Source organism: Musa acuminata, chromosome BXJ3-2 (genome assembly GCF_036884655.1).
Source record: "Musa acuminata AAA Group cultivar baxijiao chromosome BXJ3-2, Cavendish_Baxijiao_AAA, whole genome shotgun sequence".
NCBI lineage: Eukaryota > Viridiplantae > Streptophyta > Magnoliopsida > Zingiberales > Musaceae > Musa > Musa acuminata.
In genome coordinates, this window is record NC_088350.1 from 26,473,440 (window position 1) to 26,488,456 (window position 15,017).

The 15,017-nt window shown below is 43.9% G+C and overlaps 2 protein-coding genes across 4 annotated transcripts; one reads left to right on the plus strand and one right to left on the minus strand.

The window, feature by feature from the left end:
- Positions 1-2,195: 2,195 nt before the first annotated feature.
- Positions 2,196-5,125, plus strand: LOC135631247 (FCS-Like Zinc finger 8-like). 3 transcript variants are annotated; one of them, XM_065138759.1, is made up of 4 exons: positions 2,196-3,027; positions 3,111-3,168; positions 3,263-4,175; positions 4,642-5,125. In XM_065138759.1, exons 3-4 carry the CDS (start codon positions 3,349-3,351, stop codon positions 4,709-4,711), a joined length of 897 nt encoding a protein of 298 aa, XP_064994831.1. In that variant the 5' UTR covers positions 2,196-3,027; positions 3,111-3,168; positions 3,263-3,348; the 3' UTR covers positions 4,712-5,125. The 3 variants fall into 3 exon arrangements, with proteins under 3 accessions (XP_064994831.1, XP_064994830.1, XP_064994833.1); XM_065138758.1 differs by lacking the exon at positions 3,111-3,168 and having other exon boundaries at positions 2,198-3,027; XM_065138761.1 differs by lacking the exon at positions 2,196-3,027 and having other exon boundaries at positions 3,028-3,168.
- A 2,424-nt stretch (positions 5,126-7,549) lies between these two features.
- Positions 7,550-12,037, minus strand: LOC135630906 (type I inositol polyphosphate 5-phosphatase 4-like). The gene is made up of 13 exons (XM_065138205.1): positions 11,359-12,037; positions 11,193-11,277; positions 10,788-10,856; positions 10,540-10,627; positions 10,359-10,463; positions 9,807-10,289; positions 9,586-9,721; positions 9,167-9,360; positions 8,976-9,084; positions 8,709-8,857; positions 8,309-8,619; positions 8,155-8,222; positions 7,550-8,049 (listed from the first exon to the last, which is right to left on the minus strand). Exons 1-11 carry the CDS (start codon positions 11,386-11,388, stop codon positions 8,397-8,399), a joined length of 1,671 nt encoding a protein of 556 aa, XP_064994277.1. The 5' UTR covers positions 11,389-12,037; the 3' UTR covers positions 7,550-8,049; positions 8,155-8,222; positions 8,309-8,396.
- Between the last annotated feature and the right edge of the window lie 2,980 nt (positions 12,038-15,017).

Genomic DNA, 15,017 nt, shown 5'->3' on the forward strand with positions numbered 1-15,017 from the left:
TCTCATAAGAGACTTTTGCACGATGGGATAAAGTTACACACAAGTGTTCTTGGAGTGGCTTCTCTCTCCTAGTTTCTCAATTTCTAAGGACGAACAGGCAAGGTTGGATCCACCAAACTCATGATGGAGCACATACGGCAAGCGAATGGCTGTGTTGTGAGGAAATGTGCACAGTGCCCCCTCGGTGACCTCTCCGAGCAGTAACGTCTTCCGACACATGCACTGACCACCGGTGCATGTTGGTGAAGTGAACTACCTTTTCTTTCTCTTAACAAGAAAAGTGGTCTCAAAGATTTGGGCAAAAAGACAATGCTTTCTTTATTCAAAGTTGAGGCAGTATGGTTTTCAAGGATATATGCAATCGATAGAACTTTAATGTGTATGGAACACACACAATCTTTCTTACACCACATCAGATATTCTGCTTCAACAATCCAATTTGGGTCTTCACCAGCTGCAAATATCGTCGTCTTTTTCAACATGTTACACCATTGCTGCAGACAAATCTTTTTCAGCAGCTGCATATGACCTCTCTCTCTCTCTCCTTCGACATCTAATCTTAACTGCAATCTATCAGCATATTAAGCATAGATTTCGTTGCTTCTCAAACAAACTATTCTACCTACAACGACAAATAAGCCAGATTCTTTTGGTCACTTCAGCAAGGCAAGAGTGAAGCCTTGTGGTCCTCCGTCCATAAAGAGAACCACCATGCGCAGTGACCCCTGAAAACACAAAAAGAGTGGCAGATTAAACTGCTCGAGATTTCCCCTTCCCCATATGCAGTTTTTCCCTTGTAGCACAAAGAGGTGAACGAGCTTTTCTATAGTGCTCTCCTTTACATGTCTTCTAGCCAATGTTCTCAAGCAAGATTCGGATCCACCAGGCATCAGTCACACCTGATCTTTTTTGTTTGTGCTGCAGTGGGGCTGAGGTTTGACAACCCTCCTCACTATAGCAAGCAATCTTTTTTACTATGTGTTGAGTCTTACTTTCTCCAACCAGTATCACTTGCTGGCTTGGATTAAACCTCAAACTCCAATCACACACCTTCTTTTCTTATCTTTTACTCTCTTTGTATACCAGAAATTTTGCTTCTGTTTGTTGTTTATCTGATGACTGAGATGAAAGAGTAGCCAATCACAGGAATGAGGTCACTTTATATGATTAATTTGTGATAAAGGGAAGGAAGCATTGAAGTTGGCTTGGACAAAGTCAAATTGATGGAAGGTGGTCCCATTAGTGAAGTTCTTTCTCTTTCTTTCTTCATGATGAACAAAGGAACCCAAATTGCTAAGAGTATTATTATAAATGACATAACAAGGACATCTGCATTGGATAGGACTGTTCAAGAGAGAATGGGTAGGTAGTTCACTAAGCCAATTAGTTGTTTCAACACAATTTGGGCAAATCACAATGCCCACAAGTAGGTCAGAAGATAAATTATACCCTCATGTGGGGTGGGTACCAATAGATGACATGAAACATCAAGACAGTGACTGTAGCTGGTAGCCAATGATTTTGGCTTGCCATCCATGGTATATGTATGGTTTACCTCAAATCAAATTCATCATATGCTACAACACTTGTTCTCTTGCATTGCATCAATGAACAAACATATGACTTCATATTTCCATCTATGACTTGTTACATGAGTTAAAAAGGGAGGCCTACCTTGAGGAGGGGTTATACACACATAAATCCATCATAGATTATGATCACATCTATCATGAGATCGGGTAAAAGGCGATGGCCCCCATTTTGATTTGGTTCACGTTAAAGATCATCATTTAGGAGGTTCTAGGGGAGCAATAATTGATGAAGCAAAGAAGGGGTAGAGCTCGATATGATGCCGACAGCAGCATTCACTTGACCCTCTTCTACGACTGCGCTGTCTCAAAGGTGTTCCCGAGCCGAGACGGATTTGGGCTCTCGTGGCTCGTTTGGCAGCCGGCTTCGTCCTTTGTCACCGAGCCGTGTTCTTCTCATGCCTGAAAATTTCGGCGGCGATGTAATGACCGACTCATCCCTGAAAGTTAAGGTGGTGGTGATGTGACGTGTCATCGAGCACCGATCTAACGTTCATGTGCTTAAAGCCGGCTTCTGAGCCGAGCCGCTACTTCTTTGCTTTGGCTCAGTCAGTGACTAATGGAGGTCTGTACTGAGCCGTAAAGAAATGCTCACGTTTCGTCGCCTCGTCTTCTCTGCCCCAGTCCTTTGTTGGAGGTAAGATCATTGCGAGTGTTGGATCCTAGGAATCATACCGCTTTCGCTCCAAAACTGCATTGGCTTCTCTCTCTCTCTCTCTCTCTCGACTCTTTATATCCACTGCATTGGCTTCTCCGTTTCTTCGATCCAAGTTGACTTGGACAGGGCGACTTAACGGACCATAGAGTACGAGAGAGAGAGAGAGAGAGAGAGAGGGAGTGTGTGTTAAAAGATTACATCATTGATCGGAGCAGTGGAAAGAAGAAGAAAGGAACGATCTTGATGGGTCTTTCGTGGCCCTTTAGAGTTAATTTGGAATTTTAGAATCATCTCTTTGTTTAGAGGTCAGGGAGACTGTTACGTGGTGCGCATTAAAGATGATTTCTTTGCTCGTTTAGCGTTGACGGATCGCGGGAAAGATGAGGACCTTGATTTTTTGGCTAATAAACACCGGCAAGCAAATTTCCATCTTTGCCTCAATGTTTTATATGTTTGTCTTGGATCAATAGGATTCATGTGACATTATTTCCAGCAGCAGGTTTCAGTTCTGGAGATCATTTCACGGATTTCTCTGTGGTTAGTATCAATGGATTTGAAGTGTAGGGTTTGTTTTATTGAAGGTTAGAGGAGTACGTGAGGTGGAAAAGAAAAAGATTCTTCTTTTCTTTGGTTGTCTGACAAAAGGAACAAGATTGATCCAAAAAACACTTTACAGAACTCATGAAACCAAAAAGGAGAGAACTTTGAAGAACTTTAAGATCCCTTCATTCGGTTGTTATTTCCCCTGATGATCAGATAGGAGCAATCGAGGCAAGATTGGTAAGCTCATGGTTCCATTATTTCTTCCAAGAACCTATCTATGCTTAATTTCTCGGTTGTAGTAAGAATTTTTCTGCCCATAGTTCTAGTATTCTACGAGTTCCAATTCATCCTTTGGAGATGGGAGCAAAGGAGAGGAGGGTAAAGAAACTGGCTCATTCTCGTCCTCTTTTTCTCCCCTTTCCTTTTTCTGCTCTACTGGTTGTAATATATCCTCTCTCGCTTCCCATTGCAGTCGCCTTTCCATGTTTCTGAGATTAAAAGATTCAGGGTATTGTGCTGCGGAAGAGGTCCAGATCGGTCAGCAGCAAACAAGGCCTGATGTCTGATCCTGCTTCCCTCTTATCTTCCAATGCTGCCTCTCTCTTCACCTCTCCAAGGCTCCTTGTTGGCTTCTCCCCAAAGAGCACTGCAGACCCCGAAGCAGGCGCATGCCAGACTTCCATACTGGAGACCAAGCCGTTTTCTGCCATTAGGAACCCCTTCTTCTTCTGTAGGAACTCAATAATGGCCATCTTCTCAGCAACTGTTAGTCCCATTTCTGCTAACGAGTGCAGACAGCTACCTCGGGAGAATGGGGAGCCAAGAGCCATTGGACTTGGCCTACTTGAGGTCCTCACCGCTGGAGACTCTGTTAAGAAAACTTCCAAGACAGAGAAGAGGATGGTGGTCTTTGGGTCTCAGTTTAAGATTCAAATACCTCCTCTTCCTACCGATCCTCCTCAGTTCAGCTCAACTCCGACAACAGACTCTGGCGACTCCCTTCAATCACCTATAGAGTTTGGCATCAAGACTAGGAATTCACTGTTGGCCTTGTACTCTCCTGCTCGGAGATCTTCTGCTGAGACAGGCCGGATGGGTTCTGATACGCTGAATTCTTCTCCCCGGGTTTCCACGGGGTGCCTTCCGCAGTCGGAGATGGAACTGTCGGAGGACTACACTTGTGTGATCTTGCATGGGCCAAACCGGAGGACCACTCATATCTATGATAATTGCATCATCGAGAGTTGCTGTGATGGATTTGCCACTTCAGCGAACGAGATTAGGTCTTCCAATGATCAGTCAGGCTATGCATCAGATGATTTCTTGAGCTTCTGCTGTGGTTGCAAGAAGAAAATTGGCCCAGGGGAGGATGTTTACATGTATAGGTTGGTCAGCTAATCTCAGTTATGTGTTGTGCTGCTGCCTTCAGTTATCTTTGAATTATTTAGTGCATATCCAGACAAGGAAACTGCACCACATAATTGTGTCATGAGCAAATCATTAGGATTCTGGTCCATATGATCACTACATCATTGTGGAAAGAATGTTCTTTTCCCTGTTATTTTGCATCAATTATTGCATCTATTTTGATCAAATATAGGTTAGTCTGACCAGGTTTCATGTTTATGTCTATTGTCAAAATCATTGCATGTTGAATTACACATTGGGGAAAGAATGTTGCAGTTCTTTTCCATTCAAAGAAAATTGTGATTTCTGGATTCTTGTTTGAGACTATTTGGAAAAATGTCTTGAAAGCTTGGCATCACTTGATTTTTCCTGTTGTCTATTTCTTATAAGATCTAAGAATTCTTCTTGCGAAAGAGTAAACAGTATCATTTTTCCCTTTTTCAGAGAGAGGACGTTCTGCAGCCATGAGTGTCGCTACCAAGAGATGTTTGATGAAGGAAAGGAGAAGTGCTGACTCACTATTCCAAACTGTGAATGAAATCCTATAAGCAGACTCACAAAAATGGCTCCTTGTTTGCTATCATTCTCTAAATTTGATCGGGTTTCGGGAGCATGGAGAAGCGATTGTTCGTGTGTTGTTAGTATCATTTGCCTGCCGAGTGGAATTTTCTACAGAGGATTTCTTAGATTGCTGCTGTTCCTCTCCCTAGGCTTTGTCTGATTGATGTATAAACCTCAGATCAATGTTGTTTGGTGCATGCTATGTTTCAGAGTGAAAACCAATCGATGCGGTGCCTCTCATTCTCTTATGCTGCTATCAGCAAACTTGGATCTTGCAGCATGTGTATAGAAGAACGATAAATGCATTGTATCCTGCCTTATCTATTAGCGTCTAGAAATTGTCATACTGGTGTGATTGTTTGTTTCATCTGCTTTGCATAGAGTTTTATGATGTTGAATGTGGAGTTCTCAATTAAAGAATGGTGAGATAGTTGTCACAGACAGTGAATTCAGGGTATCTTACCTTCACAATGAAGAGCCTGTACAGGTGAGTACATCATAACCAATAGAAGTTGCTGCACTTTGGTTGCTCTGTGTTGCCAGGCTCAGATAACTTCTCACTGTGCTCCTTCTTGTGTCACAACAATTGAGACCTTATGCACCTTACATGGTCATCCCTGTCCAAGATGTAATCATTTGTACACCATTTCTAACCATGCAGGCTTAACATTTGTTTGAGGAGAGTGTAATGCTTAGTTTTACAGTAAGATGCTTAACTTGAGGGAAATGGTTGAATGGTAGAAGAGGCATTGGGTAAGGTCATTTCGGTGTTGGATGCATGGTTGTCAACCAGACCCACCACTGGGTCTTCTTCTTCTTCTTCTTGTGAACACGACTCTCTCTCTCTCTCTCTCTCTCTCTCTCTCTCTCTCTCTCTCTGTGTGTCAGAGTCCACGGTTGCAGCAGCCACTTGTGGAGCTTCTTGTCTTTGACCTCTAAATAGAAGTACTCAGGGATTGTTGCAGGACAGGATTCCAGACGCCAACATTTGCATCCAACCCGCATAGTTTTCAGGGATCTGTTGCTGCTTCTGATATGATTTGATGCTCGTGCCTGCATCAAACACATGCATGCCATCGGCCAGCCACAACTGAGCCAAACTTAACTCTGCGACATCCATCTCCTCCGACTGACTTGGTACTGCTCGTCTCTTTCCTGGATTCTTCTCCCGGGTGTGGACTTGTATGGCCGACGACCGAGCAATAGCTGCAGCCAATGACGCCGAAGGTCAAGGGTGAACTCAGAGCCCCTGGACTCTCGCCACTCCCAAGTTTTTACTGCCACTGTCAACGAGTCCTCGTGTGCACTGCTCTCTGCTCTGCCTGCCTCCGGTTGTTTCTTCCGATGCCTTCGTTCACACGCAATAGTGTCCGAATTCCTCATCGTTTTCTGTTTCATACTCATACTTCAACACAGATTCTTCTCTTTCCTTCTTTCTCTTTCTAATGGTCGTGGTGTTGTCGTCGGAGTGGTCCGTACGGTGGTGGATTAGCATGTGGAGTTGAGATATGAAATGATCAAGCCTGACTCACTCAAAGTGGTACGAATTATATGGATTGGATTGACTCCCCAGTTGAGAAAAGGCCTATTGAAACTCATAAATATCTTAAAAAGACAATTACGATCATTTTCTTGTCATACTTAGATTGTCGTATTATTGTCAGGCCTAAAATTAAAACCAGTTATCTTTATGGTATTGAAAGAAGAATCTCTACATCAGTCACTGGTGAAGGATCAGACTTGTGATGCGTGACAATTCGGAGGAGTTGCCCGAGGCCAATCTGTCACTGTTTAGACATGATTTTGTAGCCATGCGTGGAGCAGTGCCATCAACCTTAGGCCTGATCTCGAGCATGAAGCTTTCTCGCTTTTGGCATGGAGCCACTTGCCATGCAAGGATTTTGCACCCTCATCATTCTTGTCAAAGGAATCGTTGTCATCAAGGTCAAGTCATGCTCTCTGCTTTCTGTATCCTACCAAAGGTGGATGATGAGAGAGCAACAGCTCCAGGCCATGGCACCGTGCTTGAGAAGTCAAATGCGGTCTCAGTAAGTGAGCTTCACATCCACACAGTAACTTCTTCCGATGACGCTGTCAATCTTTTCAACTGCTGCATGAAGTGATAAGCCCCTGCTTCCGGTAAAGCAGTCGGTGTTCGTCACGTAGCATGTAAAGCATACCCAGCCTCCTTTTTACTGTCTTCTCTCCTACGCAAAGGTGGAGATGCGACACCGAATGATGATAGTTTCGATGGTAGCGAGCGTAAGAGGAGGGAACAAATACGAGTGGATGGAATGTGATTCCGAGGTGTTTGATTAGATGCTGCAGAAGCTCTCACCATCACCAGAGGAAACTGTTCACCTTCAGCAACTTCGGGTTGAATCATCCATGGGAGCTCACGTCTCTCATGCAGAGTTGGAACAGATACATGCTTACTCCTTATTGTGAATGGTAGTGCCGCAGCCACTGTAAGCGCTCGGGAATGTGATGAGCTTATTTCTTTTGTATATGATTGACATATCGGACCGTTTTCATGGTTTTTGGTGGGTCATTGCACAACAGCAAGAAGACGAAGAAGAAGAAGAAGAGACCTCAAGGGTTCCAACCGTACCTGTCCTCTTCTGAAGCTTTATCGAGGAACAGAACACAAGTGTCTGCACAGAATATAAAAAGAATAGCTTTTCCAGCTAAAGATCATTGGCCATGCTCTTGCAACAACATATTATATACATATATATATATATATATATATATATATAGAGAGAGAGAGAGAGAGAGAGAGAGAGAGAGAGAGAGTCTACTTTTCTTTATCCCCAGTGCAATGAGTGTCCATGCAGATGATGCATGCCCTTTCCCAACATATAAAACATGAAAAGAATCGCAAGCGTTATTATTGTTCGTATCCTCCTTTCCCACCTCCCCTCCCCTCCCAACTGCAAAAATCTCCATTGCTCCTGACAAGAAAAAAAATGATAAAAAGTAAAAGAAGGTATCGGTAATTTAACCTGTGGAGTTTGATGATGCACTGCGAGCACACATCAGTATCGGTCAGCCCCTCCTGCAAGCTCTCTCTGTCGTTTACAGTCGGCATTCTTGCACTGACCACCGAAAGAATGTGGGATATGTGGTAAAGCTTCTCTTCTACTGATTACTCTGTCGGAAAAGCACTTGTTTGGATTACTGAGCTCTCTCCAGCATTAGATTCCATCTCAAGGAAGACGACGACGACGACGACCGTCTCATGCTGTTTGCTTCTTGCCCATCGGGATTCATGTATTCCAAGCTTTGGTTCTTGAAGCAAGAAAAATGTTGCAGTACAAACACGCTTGAATTAGTAGAAATTTAGAGAGAATTATGTCCACTCCAGTTTATGTGCAGATATATATGAATCATTACCAGAAGATAACAGCAAATTGCAGCTGAGCTTTGATGTTGCAATCCGCCTTTTGTGAGCAAATCCCTTCCTAGGAATCAAGAGTAACAAACTGTAAGAACATAGAACATGCTTCATCTAATGAATCACCGAGAGCATGCGAGGGACTTGGGGTACCGTTTTCATCGGGGAGATTGCTCCGAGGAAATTACTATGAACGGAGACGAGGCACGCCTTGTTCGAAGAGCCTGTACGCCTGCGATCTTCAGAAGAAGCTGAGCTCCGTGTATCCACTCGAGAATTGCAGAAGTTCATCGATGTCGACTTGAGAGCCAGCGCAATCCATGTTCTGGATTCGGCTATGATTGATCGACTCGACCTCCGCTGCGAAGATGCTAGAAACCGGCCTATGGTCGGAGAGTTTGGATTCGCCGCGAACGTAAGAGAGTTGGCTGAGGCCTCTTCCGTACCACAAGATCCGATCGCACCTAAGTATGTGAACGAGATCATCAGCTAGGCAGGCATGGCACGGCAAAGTACGTTCTGAGGAAGAACTACTGTGGAAAGGGGCTGTAACCATGCAGGTGTTCGACGCTTTTCCTTTAGGTTCATGTCATCTCCTGTGTACCGGTCCGAGTTGTTGGAATACTTGTAGGTAGGAGGGAAATAAATCCTTCCTTCGCTCCAACCCTGAAAGACGCGGCCACATCTTTGCTCGGTCCGAAGCTGCTTTAAAGAGAGAACATAAATTGAACCGTTCGAAAATTCTTCTCCTCTTGATCACATGAAGAATCCATTAGAACAACGCAATTTTGGGCAGAGAACATCGAGAAGAAGAAGCTACCTGATCTTTTTCCAGCAGAGCTTTCCAGTTACGCATTTCGACGAGCGCCTTTGCCGATCGATACGAAAGAGAAATGCGGTAGTTTAAATCCCCGAGCCAGATTATGCGACTGTTCGAGAAACGATCCAAGGTGAGACATTTGCGGCGATTGAGCGTGCATTCACCAGTAATAAAATGGAGAACAGGCTTACTCGTGCTCAAGGATGATCTCGGGTGACCTCTCGTCGTGAAACCCATGAACGGGAGGGAATCTAGTCTTCCTCAGAATCTCCATGACATCGGAATTCCGACGCAGTTCATCTCCATCCTTCTGCCCAGACGTCAAATGGCTGCAGATGAAGCAGAAGCTTGTTTGGTGCAAAGACATGCTAATCGAAATTGAACCCTGGAAGAAACAGGTTTAAGAATGTATCCCTTCCGAGTAATGTGGATTGCATGTGTTTTCATGTAAGCATGATTCAATTGACATAGAAGCTCCTTGAAGAAATGCAGCATAAACATCACCAGTTGCAGCTGGCACAATTCCGATGGATCAGGAATTGTTTTCTACTAAACATGAATACGATGATATGTGGGGGTAGAAGATGAATGAGACCTCATCGTATCATACCTTGTTACCAAGATAGCCCATCAATCCCCTGCCAACGCAGGACACCTTCAGGTTCCTTATGCCATCTCTGATCTCTCCTCTCACCCATATGGTAAGAAATATTCCCACCATCTGCTTGCTTGCTACCAAACAATATCTGCAATGGCCACGCACATGATCATGGTAGAGTAGCCACTAAAACGCTCGAGTAGAAAGTATCAAAGGTTCCGAGGGATGATTACCTTGGCTGTACTGCCTCCATCGATGAAGAGGCTCCAAAGCCATACGACATGGGCGAGAAGTAGGCCGTCGTGGAGGGCGAATCCGCACTGATGTTCTCATCATCGGAGGACCCTCCCCATCGATAATTCTGGTCGTAGTCGCTTGGCCTGTTTGCTAACATGACTCGGTCGCAGACGCTGTGTCGACGATCTAGTCTTGGCTGTGGAGCCAAGATGTCTCCGTCCATTCTCATGCTGCGACTCAAGGACTGGAATGAACGGCGTTGGAAGAAGTTTGTCTGCCTTGTGGTTGTTCCTTCGAAGTCATCGTCCAACTCCACGACCGGGTTGGGGATAGGGGAGGGTGTTTGGAAGCTGCCGCTGCTGCTGTTGCCTGCGAGATTGTTCAGCGTCTTCCTGATGAGAGCAACCCATTTCTTTGCAGGGCCATTGTCTTCTGTTCCTAAAACATTTCCCGCATTGAGAGGAACGATTTCCTGAAATCTGAGACACCAAAAGAAACGACTTCACCGGATGCATCGAGAGGAAGATAGACAAAGGTCGGGCGTGTACCCCAGAACATATATGTCTGCAGCAGGTGAGGTGTGGAGCCAGTCATCAAGATTCAGATTACTGGGTGGGGATTTGCCACCGACGTTCCATGTTGCAACAAAGATCCTATCACATAAATGGAAGCAAGCAGTCAGTGGTGGATGTAATGGATGAGTGATTGCTTGGTCCTACTCCCGAGTACCTATAATGCAGGGTTTCAGTGACCTCAGCTGCATCAAGATCGATCTTTCCTCGCCGAGCTTGATCTGGTTTCTTCTTGGACAATCTATCTGAGGCCACAAAGGGAGAGTCGAGTGAGACAAAAGAGGAAGAATGTCATGGGAGGAGGACAATTCAGAGCAACCTGTGAAAGGGTATAGAAAGAGAAGATAACAACGACTGTTTTGGTGTGGTCCAAAGCTGTTAGGCTGAGAGGATGTACTGTATAACCTGATTTGCTTTTCTTGACAGAGTATGATTCCATCCCTGTGATGCTGCCCCTCCATTCCTCACCACCCCCTGAAAAGAAACACACAATTGGAAGAAAGAAAAGGAGAAAGAAAGACTGTGTTTTGCATGCAGTAATGTGCATCAGACTGAAATTTAAGCAACAGCTGCTTCTTTTGCGGGATGAACAGAACAGAAACAGAGACGCAGAGCAGGGAACTTTGAACGGGAGAAGAAGAGAGCGAAGAAGACATAGTAGAAGAAACAGCATGTCATTTTCCATAGTCTTATTACATGACCTGAAGGCCGGTCTTATCCTGAGATCCTAGCCGAAGTAAGACAGCACCAGAAACAAAGAACAGGTACAGAATAGCAGAACTTAGATTATGACATGAGGAAGACATCTACCTCTAGCAACATCATCTGAATGGAAGTCTTGAGCTTTGCTCTTGATGTTGAACCATTTCCTGACAAAGGCCTTGGACCATGAGAGCTGAGAGGAGGGGAAAAGGAGAAAGAATTAGCCATCCATGAAGCGCTGCGCACTATGCTCCAAGAAAACAAGACATCAAACCTTGCTTTTCTTCGAACTCCCATCTTTCATTGTTTCGGAGTGTCCTCATGCAACCCAGTAAATGGCGGGTGTCTACGGCTCCTCAGGCATTAAAAAGGCACGAGATGGAAAGGAGTAAAACTTCGTTCTCGGCCACCATCTTATCGCCTCTGGAACCACAACAGGATCAAGAGAAAGAAGCCACTTCCTCCTACTCCCCACACTGTTTCTTGGATTCTTGAGAGTAGCAGAGAGCAAAGCAGGTATTCTGATGGAAAATAAAGAGAGAGGTACTTTGCTTCCCTTACCAATCTATTTAGTGGTTAATTCTAAGAGACCAAAGAAACTAGACAGGATCACTGCCAGATTCTCTTTAGAAAAAGAAAAATGTGATTTTTTTTCCCCTTTCCCAGATGGGTTCTGATGTGAAGGCTTGGTGACTGAAAGAAAGGAGCTTAGAAATATAGGTTTGGAGAAGTGGGAACTATGGAGCCAAATGCATGGAAGCGAAAAAGATTGGATTTTGGAGAAGGAAAGAGTGCAGTCGCCCGAGAGAGAGAGTTCAGAGTAGGGAAGAGACTAAGAGAGATAGAGAGAGAGAGAGAGAGAGAGAGTGAGAGAGGGGGAGTTGTACTCCCTCCTTCAAAAAATCCTTGTTTCTAGGAGTTGATTAAAGTATGCAATTTTAAGAGAATAAAGTGTTCCTAGAGGACCCCCCCTCCCTCCCCCCATCCCCCATTCCCTCTTTCTCTCTCCTCTCTCAGGAAGCCTTCTTTTGCTCCAAATCCAAGACCAAACCAAGAGAGAGAATGCAAGCAATGTTTCGTTATAGAACAGTAACATCTAAAATAGAAACCGCCATTTAGAATCTTCTCCCCCCCACATCAATTATCCTGGGTCAGTTTTCTGTACCTCCTCTCCTGGCTTCTTCCTGGGGCAGGTGAAAGGAAAAAAAGAGAGAAAAAAAAGCAGTCAATGATAAAGAAAAAGATGCGGAAAAATACAGAGGAGAGAGAAAGAGAGAGAGAGAGAGAGAGCCAAAATTCTTCTTTTTTTTTCCTGCATGTTAATGTGTGTGTCTGCATGGATGTTGGTGTGTGAAAGAGGCATGGTTTTCAGTAATTTCTCCTCCCTTTCTTTTCAACAGTAGTTTTCTTCTTCCTTGTCTTCTTTTGATTTGAGGAAACTTGTGGGTCTTTGTGTAATCTTCAGGGCATGGGTGTGATGAATGGGCTTATTACATGAGCAGGGGTTTTCTTATTCTTTTACTCTTTCTGCATGGAGAAGAAATGAGATTTGTTGGAAATTTGATAGGGAATTGGGGCCATTGAAAAATGGAATGGGAGCATTGGGGTTGGAATATGTCTCAATTTAAGGCTGTCTTTTGAGGCATTCTTCATAGGGCTTTGTTCAGCACAACATGAGCACTCATTTTAGCATTGGTTATAATCATTGGCTGTCTTGCATCACTTGGATGCAAGTACTTGCCAAATTGCTTAGATCTGAGAGTCTCCTTGTAATTTTCACCTCTTCAAATTGTACCAATGCTACCACTTGCTAGGCTTCATTGGATGTAGCACCCTTTCTCATTAATGGAAGAAGCACTTCTATGTATCTGGCATCCTTATTGGTCTCTATTTGTTCTTCCTGGTGGGAGAAACATATACAAGAAAATTGATTTTAATGAGCAGAGAGAGGAATGCTGATCAACTTCATTATACATGCATCTGAAGAAAAAGATACTAAGCAGACCTCCATCTTAATAGTTTGGAAGATCAAATTTTGCTGAAGGTGATGTTGAAGTTTTAGAGTGGACAAAAAGCTTCTTCCCAGAACAAGTGTTAGAGGTCAGTAATGGAAACTAAGAGAATGCACATCATGAATAAGATGCTCTGCAGCATACAGATTCTTCACATTTGTCTTAATGGTCTCAGGAGCAGTAGTTGTTTGTTCTTCTGAGCCAATCATGTCTTTGTTCCTAATTTAAAACTCTTCTTGCCCAAGCAATCGTCAAACAATGCCATGCACAATCTTGGTTTCCTCCCCCAACTCCCAAGCATTCAACACCATGGGATAGTGTGTTCAAACTTCATGGCACAGTCTTTAGTTCACCAAAAAGCATGGGTTTAGTAATCAAGCACAGCAATAGATTATATGATTGGGGCATAAAAAGACTTCATTTGTTGCTAACTTATCTGACCTGCCATCAAGCCATGTCCTTCGCTCACCACAGCCGGAATCACTTGCACTTAACAATACAAAATGAAGCTAAGCTTGCCCTGCTATTATGTCAAGTTTAAGATCCTCAAGACAATCTAACATGAGTCCCAAGGAAGAGGTGTACAGTGACATGGCAGCCAGCACTACTTCTATTTGGCCATCTGGATCGATTTCATGTTCCATGACATGCCAACTTGGCATTGGACAACAAACAAAGCACTTTGTTCTTTGAAACACATAAGCTCCTGAAGCAAACAGTGCCATTTGTTCTTCGTTTTCTGTTGCTGTCCACCACTCAAAACATCCTAAGCTTAATTCAACAAGAGCTTGCGATTTTCTTGTATTAGTGTTGTTTTGGGTGCTATTCCATGGTCTCTACTGATTGCCAAGATTAATTGGAGCAGTAACACCTTGCAACTGTCTCAGATAGAATACAAATCTTGGATCCTTCCATAATATTTTGGTGCCACACTGCAACCAGCAAATGTCTGAGAGTAGAGTGTGCCGATGAATATGGTGAGACACCGAAAAGGGACAACTAAGCTTGCATAAAACATCGGCCCATGTCATGCACTAATCATTAGTATCAGCATTCCCATAGCTCACACAATTTACTTCTCTTTTATTCTACAGATCACCTTTCTCTTTTTCTTTTTTTTGAGAATATAAATTGCTTAGATTAAATACTCGGGCATTACCTCCACAAGAACTCGAAGCTTAAAACTCAGAGAGAGAGAGCGAGAGAGAGAGAGAGAGCAGCTTGCTGCCATTGCCTCATCTCTTGTGCAATGAGAGACGTGGGGAATTGGATCAACCAGCTAAGTCTTATCATAGGACCACAAGTAGATACCAGTATCCATGGAAAAGGCCTTGCCTTCCAGCGTCGATCGAAATCCATGCCTTGGGATGTCTCCAATCTCCAAAACCAGATCATCCAATGGCGGGGTTGATCGGTCAAAGAAGATCTTTGATCCGTACTTTTGGGAAAGCATCATCCCTCCTCTCTTGCTTTTTGAGGCCTCCTCGCTTGTTACTTAGCTTTCATATCAAGCATTGAGAGAGAGAGAGAGAGGCTTCTACTCTCGGGCAATGCTTGGCCCTTTCCCAGTGTCATCGTCCTCAAATCTCTCCACAAAGAAAAGATGTATGTATACCTCCAAAGTAACTTTGGAACTACGGTTGAAGTGTGCTTGGAATGGCCTATGTATACAGTAACAGTGAACTTCTTTCTCTTGTATCATGATATCATTTTACTTGTCACTGCTTTTGTCCCCTCAGAGACATTCTCTCATGGACCACTGAACTCGAAAGGCATGGGGCTCCCATCCATATCCGCCGTTGATTTGACAGTCAAGAGCGGTGACTCTGCATCACAATCCTGTTCTGAGAATTGAGAAGCTTGAATTCGGTCTCCTGCTTTCCTTTTTGCAGAGTTGCATGCTTTTTTAACCTGTTGCTTT

Bases quoted from the DNA above. Each gene is read 5' to 3' on its own strand.
- LOC135631247 (XM_065138759.1), top strand. From the start codon at position 3,349: ATGTCTGATCCTGCTTCCCTCTTATCTTCCAATGCTGCCTCTCTCTTC. The intron at 4,176-4,641 runs GTTGGTCAGCTA...TCCCTTTTTCAG, and splicing joins GAGGATGTTTACATGTATAG to AGAGAGGACGTTCTGCAGCC.
- LOC135630906 (XM_065138205.1), bottom strand. From the start codon at position 11,388: ATGAAAGATGGGAGTTCGAAGAAAAGCAAG. The intron at 10,464-10,539 runs GTACTCGGGAGT...TTTATGTGATAG, and splicing joins ACTGAAACCCTGCATTATAG to GATCTTTGTTGCAACATGGA. The intron at 10,290-10,358 runs GTACACGCCCGA...TTGGTGTCTCAG, and splicing joins GCAGACATATATGTTCTGGG to ATTTCAGGAAATCGTTCCTC.